Consider the following 15,705-nt stretch of genomic DNA (forward strand, 5'->3'; position numbering starts at 1 on the left):
AACCCACTCCCACCCCTCAGAGATGCCCCAGCACTCACCCTGACGTGGTAGGAGACCCCAGGACCCATGACCTTGTCATCGGGGTGCAGCCAGCCACGCGTGGGCTTATTGACGAAGCTGCCGTGGCGGGTCCATTCATCACCACCCAGCTGGCCGCCTTCCACCCGCGTCCTCTTGGCACAGCTCAGCTTGTTCATATCCTGGGAACAGACAGTGACAGGTCCCGCTGAGTCTGGGCCGGTTGTTCCCCCCGGTGCCGGTGTGAGCGTCCCGGTGAGGACGGGTTGCCCCGAGCTCCCGGCATCTTTGAGGCTGCTAGCCGATGAGCCCCGTAGGCTGAGCAGGTTGGCTGGGTTCGAGAGCTTCAGGTTGGCCATTTTGGGGAAGAAAGAGCAGAGGGTGGTGGGGCTGTCCTCCGACTCGGATGAGAGCTCCCCGAGAGGCAGCATGGGGCTGAGGGAGGAGGACGACAGGGAGCCAGGCAGAGACCGCGTGCCCGCCAGGGATTCCACCGGGGACGCCGGGGTCCCCAAGGCTCCCACCGCCTCCTCCACGGAGGAGACAGACTCGTTCCTCAGGTGGCTGTATTTGCTCTTCTGCAGGAGATCCATCGCGGAGACAGGCGAGAAGGGCTGGCGCATGCCCACCCCTCACTGCGACCCCACGGAGCGTCTGAGCTCCTACAGCCTCCTGGAATCCTCCCCCAGGCTCCGATCGAGGCCGAGCTCCGTGCCCGGTGCCCAGCAGCCCCGCATGGCTCACGAGGAGAAGGCGCAGCAGGGGCTGCCCAGCTCCACGCCGTCAAAAGCCGATTGATAGCAACCAGCGTCAGCGATCGGGGCGGATGGAGAGCAACCCCTGCTCCGGGTGCAGAGGGGAGGAAGCGAGGCTGTGGTTACAGCCAGGGGCCGCACGGAGCGGCCGGTGAGGGGGCTCAGCACGCAGCTGGGAGGCCCTCAAGCCCCACTGCCCCACGCCGCTCCTGAACCGGACCCACGGCGAATCCCATTGTCTTCAGCAGGGGCTCAGCACAGCTCCCCGTGCCCCATAGATGAGGTCCCGATGCGCTGCCCCTCCGCCCCTGCCGGCTCGCTCTGGCCCCTGTGCTCGCAAGCGGTTGCCAGCAGCTCAGAGGAAATCAAAAGCATGAATATTTAAAGCCCTGAGACAAGGCAGCCACAGAGCACATCCGAGCCCAGCCCAGCCCTGCTCAGAGCACGGTCCAGGAGCAAACAAGGTCCTTCTGTGGCGGCCGGCGCTACGCGAGCCACGTGCCGGCGGCGGGCAGCTGCCGTTGGCTCTCCGGGATCGCCGGGGGGAGAGGCGGCTGAAGCCGGGGGGAAACGCGATGCCAGCAAGCCTCGGGATGCAGGGACGTCCAGCTCGGCTCCAGGCTGGCAGAGGAGGAGGAAGACAGCCGGGAGGAGGATACAGGTGGGCGCAGCGAGGGAGAAGCCGGGCTCAGCGCGGGGCTGCGGCACGGAGCCGCTGGGAGCCGCCGATGGCTGCCGCTTCCCGCACGCCGGCTCCTCCCGGAGGAGAGAAGGGGCTGCCGCTGATCGGAAGGGCTGTGCTGACTCACAGGCGGAGGAGCCGGCTGTGCTCTGCTGTGCGGGGATGGGGAGGCAGCGCAGGAGGGGCTCGTAAGGAGGGGTGGGGACCCAGCGAGGATCTGGAGCAGAAAAATCAAGGTCACAGGCGGAGCTAGCGGGAGCTGGGGAAAAGCCAGAGCTGGCGCCAGGGCAAATCTTCCCCATTTCCAGAGCTGGGCAAAAGCCCCGTTTTGTGGTGGGGGGCACCGGGGCAAATCTGCCCTCTGCCCCTTCTTCCCCGCCTGACGCAAACCGGCATGCCAATGGGGGAGCTCAGAAATCCCCCCTCCAGCCTCTCGGCGTTGGAATAAGACGGTCTTTAAAGCCCCTTCCAACCCAAGCTGTCTCATGATTCTCCTCTTCTGCGCCCCCCGCTTTCCCCCCCCGGGGTCTCCGGGTCCCTCTGACCCACGCCAGGCGCCCTCTGTGTGGGCAGGGCACTCCTCCACCGAGCTGAAACCAGAGAAATCCAGCCCAAGGGAAGCGCTCACCCCGCTCAGCCCCAGCACAGGAGCGAAACCTGCCGTCCTGCTTCCCAACCGTCGGCACGCAGCCCCAGAGACAGGGAAACGGAGGGCAGGGAGCAGCCTGGAATAGCTGGGATCCCGCACGGTGCGGGGCTCCGATGCCAGCGGGTCCCACAGCCCGCCAGCCCCCACCTCGGTGCCGCAGGAGCCGTCCCACGAAGCGCTCCGTCCCCCCCGGGGGCCCCGCGGCCGCTCAGTGCCATGACCTTCCCATGGCCTGCAGCAAGATGGCTCCGAAGAAAGGCAGGAAACCCGGGGCCGGGGAGCCAGGAAGCAGGGACCCGCCAGCCCTGCTCTGCTGGGCGGCGTTAGGGAGGCTCAAGGCAGCAAGGTTTGCCCCCAGGGACCCGACCGGCTTGCGGATGTGGGGCTGGGGGTCCCACCTGGCACAGTACCCACAGAATCACCCGGGTTGGAAGGGACCCCAAGGATCATGGAGTTCCAACCCCCCTGCCCAGCAGGGCCACCAAACATCCACATTCAGATCAGGTTGCCCAGGACCCCGTCCAACCTTGAACACATCCAAGGACGGGGCATCCACAACCTCCCTGGGCAGCCCGTTCCAGGGCCTGACTGCTCTCCTTGGAAAGAACTTCCCCCTAACATCCAACCTCCATCTTCCCTCCTTCAACTTGGATCCATTTCCCCTCGTCCTGCTGTTAGAAAGGCTGCAGGCATCTGCAAACAGGGGCTGGCTGCTGCTTGAGGAGAGCTGGAAAAGGGGCAAAGGGTCTTTTTGACCCAGCCCAGACAGGCAGCAGGGCAGGGAGCAGCAATTCCCGGCACACACAGCGCCCCGAGCTGTGCCTGCTTCTCACAGATCTCCCTTTCTACCAAACAGAAGAACTCTTGATTTTATCAGAACCTCCGGCATCGAAGCCGAGGCCAAACAGCGCCCTCACATCCCCACCAGCATCTGCAGGTCACCGCTCCCAGACCCAACAGCCACAGCCCCAAAGCCCACCTCAGCAATCGCAGCCTCCTGCCCAGGGGCCACAGAGCACCGAAGGCAAACCGAGACGTGCGCAGCCCCACGGAATCGGGTCCTGCAGCCCCCGAGCAGCACCCAGCAGCCCTTCCTCTCGCCAGACCGGCTGGCAACAAGCTCCCAGCCCTGCAGCAGAGCGGCTCCTCAAGACTGGAAGCCAGGGCTCGGCCAGATCCTGCTTATGTGCAGGACGGGGGGACACTGCGTGCTTCCAGGTGACCTCGTGCACAGCCCAGGGGATGAGGAGCAGAGTGGGGATGCAGCACAGCAAATTGAAAGCTGTGCCCAGCGCTCTGCTTTGGAGGATCCTGCGTTTCCCCGGGGCTCTGCTCGCAGCCCTGCCGTCCTCCCAGGAAACACAAAGCAGGAGCTGAGTCAGAGAGCTGGAACACAAGAGCGGTTTGGCAAGAAGTCACGGCGAGGCGCACGCAGGCACAGGGGCTGCCACACGTACGCAGCTTGTCGGCACACGGAGGGCAGGAGACCCCCGAATGCCAACACGGGGAGACGGAGCCCTCGCCGTGCCCTGTCCTCCTGCAGCACGGCGGGGAGAGCAAAGAGAAAGGCCGAGAGCCAGCCACGAGCTGGATTTTCCCCTAAACACCACTACAGCGTCACACGGCGTCTGTGTGCGACCTGTCTGAACTTCCCAGCAGCCTTGTTGGCACAGGGGCAGGGGAAAAAAAAAAAGAACCAGTGGAGGAGGCCTGGAATTGAGGCTGGGCCCCGGTGGTGAAGGGGGAGGGGGAGGCAGGATCCGCCACCGAAGCCACCTAGCCCTTCCACCGAAGTCCCGAGCGCTGGCCGGCCTTACCACGTACTCCATCGCCGGCGGAGGGCAGGGAACAAACATTCAGCCCCTCTGGTCTGGCAGCCCGACCTGCGGTTCAGGGACAAACAGCGAGTTAGCCAGCCCTGCTGCAGGCAGAGCTGCTTCTCACTGAGCGCAGGCAGACGGGGGGCAGAGAGAGACCCGGGGAAACCTCCTCCTCGACGGCCCTGTCATAGGAAGGATGGTGCCTGGATGCTCTGGGAGCACGGGGACAAAACGGGGGGGACGAGGTTGGCTCTGCTCAGATCTTGCCTGCAGGCAAATGGTGTCGGCAGCCACCTGTTGGCAGTGCCCCCGAAGCAAAAGGACCTCGTTTACGGTCACTCTGTGACCTGAAATAAACGCTCTGCCCTGTAGCTGTCAGGACCCAAAAATAGAGGGCACAAAAGGAGAGGCAGAAGAAGTGCTGAGACATGGAGGAGTGCCCCGCTCCTGCCCACACCGCCCCCCAGGCTGGCACCTACTGCAAAAGGACGCACAAAGTCCCCAGGGAGGAGCCAGGATGTGGCCACAGGAGCGTGTGAAACGGATCGTGGTGTTAGGAAGGAACGGTGGAAAGGGGCCACGGAAGGGCAGACGTGAGCAGAGCCAGGAGGGGCAGGAAGCTCTGGGAGAAGGGCAGCGGTGAAAGGAAAACACAGCGAGCAAAGCAGGAGCACAATGAGCGCCCCTGCCCTCCCCAGCCAGCCCTGCGCCGCTCCCACCCTCACCACGGAGCCGTTTGGGGCCGGGCCAGCCAAGCAGAACAGGACAACAAACACGATTTACTTCCTTGCAGCAATCATACATCCTTATCTGGGGCCTGCAAAGCCAGCGCCGGAGCCCAGGCGGGCGCTAATGGGATTAGCCCGGGGGGCAGTGAGATAAGAGGGGCCGTTTGGCCGCCGCAGCCCCGTCCTGGGCAGGGCCAGGCAGGCAGCAATTGCAGATCACTCACTGCAGAGGAAGCGCAGAAATGACGAGGCCCTTTGGACTCTGGGGCCGAGGTTAGAGGCAGGGAAAGGAGAACAGCACTGTGCCAAAAGCCAGCAGGAGGAGAAAGGGCTGGGTTTGAACGGCGACGGTGTACAGCCATAAAACAGCCAGGCTGGAGAGGCACAGGGCAGCACAGGGCCACAACCTGACCTCAGCACGGCCTCCTCAGCACCCCTGGCGCCCAAGGGTGCTGCTTAGGGCTCTCCCCATCCTCCAGAAGCCCGTGGCGTGGTTGCAGAGCCGCTCGTTCCTCGATCTTTGTTGTGGCAGTGCCTCAGCTGAACCGTGCAGAGCTCCAGAGCGGGCAAAGCACTGAGAAATCTGCCCTTTGCACAGCTTTAATCCTACAGGAAGGAGCGGGGCCACGTTTCCTCAGCCCGTGAGGGACACCCAGTGACCTGGAGATCTGGGAACGGCCCAAGCCGGACGGACACACGGACACAGCAATGCTGCTGTGTGAGGACAGTGGTCTGGAATGGGGCACTTCCACCTCAGCACGCTCTGTCCCGGTTACCTGTCCCTTCAAGGGAGGTTGCACACGAGCACGGCCGGTGCTCTGCTCCAATCGGGGTCGGTCCGTCCCCATTCTGAGCTCCCCGGTTGCTGCCAGCCCCGGGAACCGGCAACGGTGACACACCGACAGACGGACCTCACACACACCCCAACCGTGGCACCGGGAGCTCCGGGACCTCCGAGCAGCACGGAGGCGATCAGCGATTCCCCCACAACCACCGGCAGCGCCCGGCCCCGGTAACACCGGGAACGGGCAGCCCGACGCCACCACTTCCCCGCTCGGTGACTCCCATCACCCCAGCGTGCGTGGGGACGAGCGGGTCGGGTTCAGCCCAGCAGCCCCGGAAGCTCCGCAGCAGCTCAAAGCCCGGCCCGCCCCGCCGAGCCCGGGGCCTACGGAACCACCGGCAGCCCCTCAAGGCCCGGGCCGCTCCCGCAGGCCGTGCAGGCCGCACCGCAGCACCGCACGAGGCCCAACCCGTCCTAAGACGACCCGCACGCTCACCGGGGCACCATGGGTCTACGCGCCGGTCTCCTCCGGTCCCGGCGGCCGCAGCGCCCCGCACCGAGCGCCCTCCCCCCGCCACGCCGCCACTCACTTCCGGCCCACGCCCCTCCACCGCGGCCTCACCGCGCCCCCGTCACGTGACGCGCGAACCGGCGGGCCACCGGAAGGCGGCGCCCGAGCCTGAGCGGAAGGGGCGTATCCGCTCGACCGTCGTCCAATCAGCTTCCGAATCGCTCGTCCCGCCTTTGCGAAGCGGACCAATGAGCGCGCGGGGCGGCGGTGTTTGAAAGCACCGTTGGGGGGAGGGGGGCGGGGGGGGAAAAACCAACGGCCGCCGGGAGCTGAGGAGAGGGGCGCGGCGGGGGCTGCCGGGAAAGGGGCGGACCGCGGGCGGCATGGCGCACAAGCAGATCTACTACTCCGACAAGTATGACGACGAAGAGTTCGAGTACCGGTGAGGAGAAGCGGGGGAGGAGCGGTAACCGTTGTCTGATGGGGGGGGGAGGATAACGGCTGTTTGTTGGGGAGGGGGGTCCCCGGTAATGGCGTCCTTCCGGCAACAGGAAACGGAGGGGGGGTTTGTTAGTATGGAAGGGTCGGCTGGGATGGGGGAATGGGGGGGACGGGCTGTACCGGGTTTGGGCCTGAAGGGGATGGGGGGGGGCACCAGGTTTGGGCCTGAGGGGAGGAGGGGGGGGAGTAGTGGGAGGCAGTAAGGGGGGGAGAGGCATTGAGTTTGGATCTGGGGGGGGTGGGGAGTACCGGGTCCGGGCCTAAGAGGGGAGTGGGGTGGAAGTGGGGGGAGGCAAAGGGTCTGGGCCGGAGGGGGAAAGGGGAGGAACAACGATCTGGGAATGGGAGGGGGATCTGAGCCTAAGAGGGTGGGCGGGGGGAGGGGGGTGCACCGGGAGAGTGCCCCTAGCTGAGCAGCCCCCGGCCGCAGGCATGTGATGCTGCCCAAAGACATCGCCAAGCTGGTGCCCAAAACCCACCTGATGTCCGAATCGGAGTGGCGGAACCTGGGCGTGCAGCAGAGCCAGGGCTGGGTGCACTACATGATCCACGAGCCAGGTGAGTCCCGTATGGCTGCCCTACGGGATGCGAGCTCCCATCCCACAGCCCAACCTGACGTTGTGCTACGTCCCCACAGAGCCACACATCCTCCTCTTCCGACGGCCGCTGCCCAAGAAGCCAGAGAAGTGAGCGTTCCCTGGGCTGGCCGCAGCCTTCATCTGCCTGGGCTACAAAGCACCTTCATCATCACCATCATCCTCCTTCTTCTCCTCCTCTCTCGCACCCTCTGTTCCTGGGAGCTTTCCCGGTTGAGGCAGAGCCACTGGGTCCCTAAGATGCTCATGAACTCAGTGCCATCTGGGCACCTGCAGCGGCTCAGCCCCGGGCACCGCGCTGTGGGGACGGGGTTCTCAAAAGCTTCAATAAAAGGATATTTGGGAACTGCTGTGCGCTGCTGTTCTGCCTTTGGGGGGAGAGGGAGGGAGGTGGGAGGCAGGAAGAGCTCCCGGTGCTCAGGAACAGCTCTCCCTCCCCCGGGTGGTTCTGGTGTAGCTGTGACCGGAGAGAGGGTGTTGGAAGGGCTCATAGGGCGGGAGGGCTCCGGGATAACGGGGCGGGGAAGGCGGGAGGGGGGAGGGGAAGCGCACGTGTGCCGGGCGATTCCATGGCGCTATGGGGGAAGGGGGAGCGGTAGGACCGCCCCCCGCAGTGGCTCTGTCCGCTCTCAACCAATCAGAGCTCGCAGAGCCTCGTGATGTACGTTCCTCCCGACCAATAGGAGCGCGGGGAGGTGGCGGCGTGGCGGAACCGGTTCGGTTCGGCGGGGTTCATGCGGGCGGCGCTGCGGGTTGTGGGGGCTCTGCTCGGTACCGCGTGGCGGAACGCGGCCTGCAGAGCCATGGCCGGGCACAGCTCCGCCTCCACCGCCGGGATCATCATTATCGGGGATGAGATCCTCAAGGTGAGAGCGGGGCCTGCGGCTGGGGGCTGGGCTGAGCCTGGAGTCGGGCCGGGCCAGAGGGCTGCGCTCAGGGACTGCGGCCGGGGGTTTGGGTCTGGGATTTGGCCTGGGGTTTGGGTCTGGGGTCGGGCCGGATGTTTGGGCCTGGGTTTCTCGCCTGGGGGTCTGGCCTGGGAGTCAGGATTGGGCTTCAGGCCTGGGGTTCCGGTGTGGGGTCAGGCCTGCAGTCTGGCCTGGGGCTTGGATCTGTGGCTCTGTCCTGGACTCTGTCCTGCTGTTTGTCCTGGAATTCAGGCCTGAGGTCGGCCCTGGGGGTCTGACCTGGAGCTTGGGCCCGGGCTCGTGCCTCAGTCAGGCCTGGTCTCACCGCAGCTGCCCTTCCCCTCAGGGCCACACTCAGGACACGAACTCCTTCTTCATGTGCCGGCGGCTGCGTGCGCTGGGTGTGCGCGTGGCCCGCGTCTCCGTGGTGCCCGACGAGGTGGACGCCATCGCTGCTGAAGTGGCCGCCTTCGCCTCCCGCTTCACCTTCGTGCTGACCTCGGGGGGCATCGGCCCCACGCACGACGACGTCACCTTCGAGGCCGTGGCCAAAGCTTTTGGGGAGAAAGTGGCCCCGCACCCGGAGCTGGTGGCCCTGGTGCGTAAGTTCTTTGGCAAGACGGACATGCAGTGCCCTGAGATGAAGCTGGCTCGCATCCCTGAGTCCTCACACCTCAACTATGGCACGGACCGACTCACAGGCAGTGCCTTCAAGTATCCTCTGGTTAGTGTCCGTAACGTCTACATCTTCCCGGGCATCCCAGCACTGATGGAACGTGCCCTGGATGGCCTCAGCCATCTTTTCCGCAGTGAGCAGACCTGCTTCCACTCCCGTGCCATCTACGTGGCAGCTGATGAGGTGCAGATTGCTCCCGTGCTGGATCAGGCCAACGCCAGCTTTCAGGGCCGCGTGAGTTTGGGTTCCTACCCGGACTGGGCCAACAATTATTACCGTGTGAAGCTGACGCTGGACTCGGAGTCGGAGCAGCACCTGGAGGAGGCACACGGCTTCCTGATGGAGAAGCTGCCTCCTGGCGTGGTGGTGCCGTTGGTGACTGACTGCGTCTCGAGGGCTTCCACTGAGGTCTATGCCCTGGCTGAGTCAGGTACAGCAGCTGCAGCTGGGGTCCTTGTGCTGCTCCTGCAGACGTGGAGGGGCCGAGGCAGTGGCAAGAGCAGCCCGGGTGTGGAATTTGCATCGAGTTCTCTTTGGGGTTGGCGCTCGTCCCCTTGCTGGGTAGGGGGATGGTTGTGCCTTAGGGACACGCGAGCTCTTGGCTTCAGGACGCGGTGCCAGCAGCAGCTCTGGGCTGTGCCTGGAGAGGAGATGAGGCACTGCAGGAAGGAGCTGGGCCTTGGGGCTGAGCCGTGGCAGCGCGGCCTTGGGCAGCGCCAGCAGGCACCGACTGTCCCCTCCCAGCAGGCTTGGCTCTGGGACAGAAGGTGGCAGCAGCACTGAGGACTATCGAGGAGGCTTTGGAGCGGTACAGCCTAGCGCAGCTCTGCGTGGGTTTCAACGGGGGCAAGGACTGCACAGCCCTGCTGCACCTGGTCCACGCTGCCCTGGAGAGGTACTGCGGGGTGCTGGGGTTCCTCAGGGCTGCTCGGGGCTCTCTGCCCTGCTCTGCCTGCTTTGCCTCGCGTCTCTGATGGCTGCCTGTGGTGGCTCTCTCCCCAGGCGGTACCCGGAGAGGCAGGAGAAGCTGAAGGTGCTCTACATCCGCATCGTGTCTCCCTTCCCTGAAATGGAGCAGTTCATCCAGGCCACCGTGCGGAGGTACGGGGGGCGCTGAGGGCCAGCTGGGCGCAAGCGACACGGCCCGCCCCGATGCCAGCTGCCTGTCCTGCCCTCCAGGTACAAGATCCAGCTGTGCACGGTGGAGGGCTCCATCCGGGACGCCCTGCTCACCCTGAAGGAGCAGCAGCCGCAGCTGGAGGCCGTCCTGATGGGCACGCGGCGCACCGACCCCTACTCGTGCACCCTGACCCCCATGTGCATGACGGACCCCGACTGGCCCCAGTACATGAGGGTGAACCCACTGCTGGTATGCTGCTGCCATCTGGGATGGGGACGGGGCTGTTCCTGCTTGTCTGGGAGTGAGTTTGGAGTGAATCCTCGTCCTCGGGGGCTTCTCTGCCCAGTTCTCCTCTCCCTAGGGCCTTGTTGCCCAGCTGTGGCCCCGCAGTGGGGACACCCCACTGCTGCTGCCGGTGGTTGGGGCTCATTCCTGCCCAGCCGTGGCCTTTGCCGTGTTCAGGGAGGGATGGATGCGCTCTGGGGCTCTGGGCAGAGGGCAGTGGATGCTGGCTGGGCTCCACACGTGCCGAGCTGGAGACGAGTGCCTTCCCTGAGACGAGGGGCAGCCTCTGCATCCACCTCTGCAGCGATCCCTGCCCAATTCTGCCCGCAGGACTGGACATACAGGGACATCTGGGAGTTCCTGCGCAAGCTCTTTGTCCCCTACTGCATCCTCTACGACAAGGGGTGAGTGTGGGGAGCAGGCAGAGGAGGGGCAGAGCACGGGGCGATGCCCTCCAGCCCTCCCACAGCCGCGCTGTCCCCTCACAGCTACACCTCCCTGGGGAGCATGGCCAACACAATGAAGAACCCAGCGCTGCTCTACACCGACGCCAGCGGCCGAGAGAGCTACAGACCCGCCTACGAGCTGGAAAACGAGGAGGACGAGCGCACGTCGCGCCGGTGAGAGCTCGGGGAGCCGCGCTGAGACCGATGGCGTCCACAGGTGTCATCCCCGCTGCTGGGGACGGCGCTAAATAAAGCCGCTGCGCTCAGCGTCTCGCCCGAGCTTGGCTGCGCCGCTCCCTTGGTGCTGTGCGGGGCTCCGGCAGGAGGAACGAGAGCGGCCGCGTCCGAACAAAAGCGACCCCAGGCGGTGCCTCCCCCCCTCCCCCCGTTCCCCACGTGCGCGTCATTGTGGCGGCTTTTGAAGCGCAGAGAATGGAGCAATTTCCAGCGCTCGCCCGGGGCTCCGCGTGGCCGCGCCGATCCCTCCCCGCTCAGATCCCGTTGCCATGCGTCTCCTACGAACCGCGACAGCCCGGCCACCGGGCACCGTGAAGCGGATGGCGCAGGCCGTGGAGCTGCCGGCACCCGGCGACGCGTCCCTGGGGCTGCGGCTCGGCCGCTGGGTGCTGCGGGTGCTGCGGGAGTGCGTTTACCTCCTGCTGTGCAGCTGGTGCATCCGGGAGCTGCTGGAGTAGGGCACGGCTCCTTCCCCACGGTGGGACTGCCGGGACGCTGGTGAGTGGCGGGGATCCGGTCACGGTGGTCCCGGGTGGCGGTGGGGGGTGCGGGGTTCCGGTGTTCAAGAAGTCGATAGGGTGAGGGGGAGAGATTTGGATGCGGTGGTGCTGGAAGGGGGAAGGGTGCAGCTGCGATGCTGTGGGGGTGTGTGGGAGCCGGTCTGTGGGGGGTGGGGGGGTGATGTGGGGGTCCCAGCGGTGGTGCGTAGTGAAGGAGGGGCCCGTGGCTGTGGTGCCCCTGGGGCTGCTCACCCTTCCTGTGCTTCTCTTCCCTCCCCAGGACTCTGTTGCCCCTCGATGGCTCTGCGCTGCCCGGTTTGGACCCGATGGACCCCCAGCACCAGGACCCGGCCCACCCTGAGCCCCCCCGGCACCACGACCCCAATAAATCTGAGCAGTGTGTGAGCGGCTGCGTGTGTCGAGGACTGAGCGTCCCCCCACCCTGCCCACGTGCACCCCCAGAACTTCGACCTGCTGCGTCTCTGCCCTGCCGTGCCCAGACCCACCCTCCATCCCCCCCCCCCGGGGGTCCCCGGCCCCATTGTTGACCGCGGAGCCGCGGCCCTGCTTCCCCCTCCCCTGGGTTATCTCTGCTGTGACTCAGTCCCTTGTTTAGAGACTTCCAAGCCGTTTCCTGCCCCAACCCCACGCGCCCGCCCGGCACCACCGCCGCCGGGAAGCGGCCAGAGCAAAACATACCCCCAGAATCCGGTTTGCAGCCCAACTCACGGAACAACGGGGCACCGCGACCCTCGGGGTCGATGGCGGGGGTCTCCGTGTAACCAAAGCGCTCCGTGCCGGCCCCGCTGTGGGGCTGCGGGCTCCATCCCTGCAGGGAAGCCCCGTCCGTGGCGCACGCCTGGCGCCGGCGCGGCCGCCCTTATCTCGCCGGGAAGTCGGGAGCAGGAAGCGCGGCCCCGCTCGGGATAAGGGTCCCGTTTACATGATGGCTTTGTTATGGCACGAGTTCCCACCCTCACGTTGTGCCCGCGGGGGGGGGGAGGTTGGTTGCTGAGATGGCTTGGGGGGCAGCTGGGAGCCCTGATTTGGAGGGTTCGGGTCACCCCTGCAGCCCGCACAGCGTTAGGAGTGGGGGCTTTGTGGGACACCCCGCCGCCCCCCTTTCCCGTGGGGTTGGGTTACGCGTCGTTACGCCGCGCTGCTCGCTGCCCCCTCGCTGCCCCCCAGCACGGGGTCACCGTGCCAACATCTGCAACGCTGTGGGCATCTCCTGCCCCACAGCCCACGCAGCCGCCCCGCTGTCGCCGCGTCCTGACCCCATCCGCGCCACAACCCGAGGTCCGGACACACGAATCAATGAATTCCCTAAACGGGGAGGTCCGGGGGAGGGGAGAATCCCGGCACAGGAAAAAGCTGTGAACTGGGCGAGCCGCGGGCAGAGCGGTCCGGGCCGCCCCACAGCGCGGCCCTACGCGCGACCCCATCTCCTGGCACACAGCTCTGCCGCCCACCGTGAGTCTGACCCCATCCCCGGGACCCCCTCGCAGGGGTCGTGGCGCGGGGATGCGTGGCACGGGGATATGTGGCACGGGGACGGGGACGCTGCTCTGCACAGGGCTTCTATTGGGGGGCAGAACGCGACTTAGGGGGATGGCGGCGGTGGGCGCGCAGCGTGCGACGGATGGGGCGGCTCCACGGGGATGCGGCGTCGCCCCGGTGGCGGCAGGGGGGACACGGTGGGTGCGATGCGTCTGAGCGCATCGAGTGACACCCGCGTCCCCATCCCCAGCTCTGCCCTTCTGCTCCATGTTCCGTTCTCGCCGTGCCGCGCTGCTGAGGCGGCTGTGGCGGCAGCGCTGCCCGACCCCCGGCCCGGAGGAGGGTCCCGGTGCCCTGAAACCCGCGGCGCACGCCCTGTTCAAGAAGCTGAAGGACGAGGAGCTGGAGCTGCTGCTGCAGGCTGTGGAGAGCCGCGGTGCCTGGGAGTCCGGCTGCGTCTGGGTGCCGCGGGGGGCCAAGCAGGCGCTGCCCCCCCAGGTGCTGCTGTGCCGCCTGTTCCGCTGGCCCGACCTGCGGCAGCCCCATGAGCTCAAGCATCTCTGCTACTGCCAGAGCGCGGGGGGCCGAGGGGGCTGCGGGGATGCGGCCGCGCTCTGCTGCAACCCCCATCACTTCAGCCGTCTGGCTGCGCCCGGTGAGTCCCCCCCCCCGGCCCTCCTTGCCATCTGGGGGGTCCCCAGTGGCCGATCCTCAGAGTCCCTGCAGCTCCTGGGGTCCCTCCAGCCCCTGGTCCTTGTGGTCCCTCCAATTCCTGGTCCCTGGGGTCCCTGTAACCCCTTGGGGTCCCCATAGCCCCTCGTCCTCGTGTTCCCTTCAACCCCTTCAACCCCTGGTCCCAGTGGTCCCCCTCGAGCCCCTGATTTCTGGGGTCTCTGTAACCCCTTGGGGTCCCTCCAGCCCCTGGTCCTTGTGGTCCCTCCAACTCCTGGTCCCTGGGATCCCTGCAGCCCCTGGGGTCCCTTCAACTCCTGATCCTTGCGACCCCTCCAGCCCCTGGTCCCTGGGGTCCCTTTGGCGTTCGGTCCCCGGTGGGAATGGGATCAGGATATGGGGTGACATTTAGAAAACTGGGACGTGCTCAACACCTCACTGCTTCCCATCCCCATTCCAGAGACCCCTCCACCCCCCTACTCGAAGTCCATCAGCCCCTCCTGGCCAGCTGAGCCCAAGTCCCCCCAGCTCCTGGACTTCAGCTGCAACCACGCGGAGCGGCGCGGTAAGGGCCGAAAACGCGGTACCCAAAAAGAAAACCAGGAGCAGAACTGGGAGCCGACGTGGGATGAGGGCTTCTACTGGGAGGATCCACCCCCCCAAACACCCCCCCCCTTTACCCCAGCACTCAGCTCTCCTGTTATTTTTGGCTGCTCCGGACTCCCCGCCGGAGGAAGCGCTGCCCACGGGGCCGCACACAATGTGCCTTGACGCACGCGGCGCGGCTCCAGCCTGGCTGCAAGCCACAAAGCCTCCGGGCTCCACCTTCTCATCCACCAGGGACCCCCCCCCTCTACCCCCCACCCAACTTTGGCACACAATGTGGCCCCCAGGGGGCTGCCCTGGGCCTACGTGCCGACGCTCAGCGGCTCACTGATTCCTGCTATCGCCGTATCCTGGCTGCAAGGCCATGGGGCGCTCCGTGTGTGACCCACGGGCACCAATCCCCCGTGTGCCGTCATCCCAGTGCGTCCCTTGGGACCACCGTACGCAGAGGGTTGGGGGTAGGCACGTGTAGCCACGCAGCACCGTGCTGATCTGCCATTCAGAGGGACTGAAAGGTGGGCCTGGGGGAGCCTGATGAGGTTCAACACAGCAAAGTGCGAGGTTTGGCACTCGGGCCGCAGGAATGCCAGGCATTGATGCAGACTGGAAGGAGCAGCCGCTGAGAGCAGCCCTGCACAGAAGGAGCCGGGGGTCCCAAGGGGTGAAAAGCTGAACAGCAGGGTGTGATTGCAGCTGGGAAAGCAAACGGGATCCTGGGCGCCAGCAGCAGAGGGGGGGCAGCAGGGACAGGGAGGCGATCGTCCCTCTGTGCTCTGCTCTCTGAGGCCCCGTCTGCAGCACCGCGTCCAGGGCTGGGGGTTCCCAGACAAGACAGGGAGCTGTGGGAGAGGAGCCAGAGGAGCCGCAGGGCTGAGCAGGGGCTGCAGCAGCTCCCTGCAAAGCCAGGCTGAGGGAGCTGGGCTCGTTCAGCACGGAGAAGAGGAGCTGGGGCTGAGCTGAGTGCAGCCTGCAGCGCCTGCAGGGAGCCTGCAGCCAGGAGGGGAGGCAGCTCTTGGGCAGGGGAGATGAGAGCAGGGAACGGCTGGAAGCGGAGGGAGGGCAGCTGGAGGCTGGGGGTCAGGGAAGTTGTGTGCTGGGAGAGCGGTGAGGGGCTGAACAGCTGCCCAGAGAGGCTGCGATGCCCCGTCCATCGCTGGAGGGGTTGGAGGCCAGGCTGGATGGGGCCCTGGGCAGCCTGGGCTGCTGTGAAACGTGGGCAGGTCGGTGGCTTTGCAGGCGCTGTGGGGTCGCAGCTTTGGGACCCTTGAGGTCCCTTCAATCCAGGCCATGCTGTGACTCTGTGATTCTGTCACCTCTCCGCTCTCCCAACAGACACCAGCATCTCTCGGAGCGCGGCACGGGACGGCTGCTGGTGCAAACTGGCGTACTGGGAGCACCGGACACGCGTGGGTCGCCTCTACGCCGTGCACGAAGCGTCGGTGAACGTCTTCAGCGAGCTGCCGCGGGGCAGCGGGTTCTGCCTGGGCCAACTGCCCGCCGTGCACCGCAGCCGCGCCGTGCGCCGCGCCAGGGGGAAGATTGGGAGGGGGCTGCTGCTGAGCCGGGAGCTGAGCGCCGTCTGGGCGTACAACCGAAGCGAGCATCCCATCTTTGTCAGCTCGCCCACCTTGGGCCCGCCTGGAGCCCACGGGCTGGCCGTGCTCAAAGTGCTGCCAGGGTATTCGGTGAAGGTGTTCGACTACGAGAGGGC

General features: G+C 66.2%; 3 protein-coding genes and 1 pseudogene across 9 annotated transcripts in view; 3 read left to right on the forward strand and 1 right to left on the reverse strand.

The window, feature by feature from the left end:
* The window catches only part of LOC122170199 (SHC-transforming protein 1-like), an 11,652-nt gene extending 4,159 nt beyond the window's left edge, over positions 1–7,493 (reverse strand). The window contains exons 1-3 of one of the 6 annotated variants that reach the window (XM_042836877.1): positions 5,933–5,990; positions 3,922–3,987; positions 39–200 (exon numbers count right to left, since the gene is read on the reverse strand). In XM_042836877.1, the coding sequence (XP_042692811.1) occupies positions 39–200; positions 3,922–3,960 (201 nt within the window). In that variant the 5' untranslated portion in view covers positions 3,961–3,987; positions 5,933–5,990. Of the gene's footprint in view, positions 1–38; positions 784–3,921; positions 3,988–5,932; positions 6,018–6,927 lie in introns of those variants that run through there. The other 5 variants (XM_042836876.1, XM_042836879.1, XM_042836878.1 and 2 more) reach the window with 5 other exon arrangements.
* On the forward strand, positions 6,284–7,390 carry LOC122170201 (cyclin-dependent kinases regulatory subunit 1). Its single transcript, XM_042836882.1, has 3 exons — positions 6,284–6,389; positions 6,879–7,006; positions 7,086–7,390. The coding sequence occupies exons 1-3, from the start codon at positions 6,331–6,333 to the stop codon at positions 7,136–7,138; spliced, it is 240 nt and encodes a 79-aa protein (XP_042692816.1). The 5' UTR covers positions 6,284–6,330; the 3' UTR covers positions 7,139–7,390.
* A 270-nt stretch (positions 7,494–7,763) lies between the features above and the next one.
* On the forward strand, positions 7,764–11,641 carry LOC122170200 (FAD synthase-like). 2 transcript variants are annotated; one of them, XR_006171712.1, is made up of 8 exons: positions 7,764–7,910; positions 8,299–9,058; positions 9,376–9,523; positions 9,631–9,729; positions 9,808–9,997; positions 10,364–10,437; positions 10,522–11,214; positions 11,497–11,641. XR_006171712.1 is itself a non-coding variant. In XM_042836880.1 (7 exons), exons 1-7 carry the CDS (start codon positions 7,779–7,781, stop codon positions 10,655–10,657), a joined length of 1,539 nt encoding a protein of 512 aa, XP_042692814.1. In that variant the 5' UTR covers positions 7,764–7,778; the 3' UTR covers positions 10,658–11,264. The 2 variants fall into 2 exon arrangements, 1 of the variants encoding a protein (XP_042692814.1); XM_042836880.1 differs by lacking the exon at positions 11,497–11,641 and having other exon boundaries at positions 10,522–11,264.
* On the forward strand, positions 10,986–15,700 carry LOC122170202 (annotated as a pseudogene).
* Positions 15,701–15,705: the final 5 nt, after the last annotated feature.

The sequence above is a fragment of the Centrocercus urophasianus genome, unplaced genomic scaffold (genome assembly GCF_019232065.1).
Source record: "Centrocercus urophasianus isolate 14NV4802_14NV808 unplaced genomic scaffold, USGS_Curo_1.0 seq_641, whole genome shotgun sequence".
Classification (NCBI taxonomy): Eukaryota; Metazoa; Chordata; class Aves; order Galliformes; family Phasianidae; genus Centrocercus; species Centrocercus urophasianus.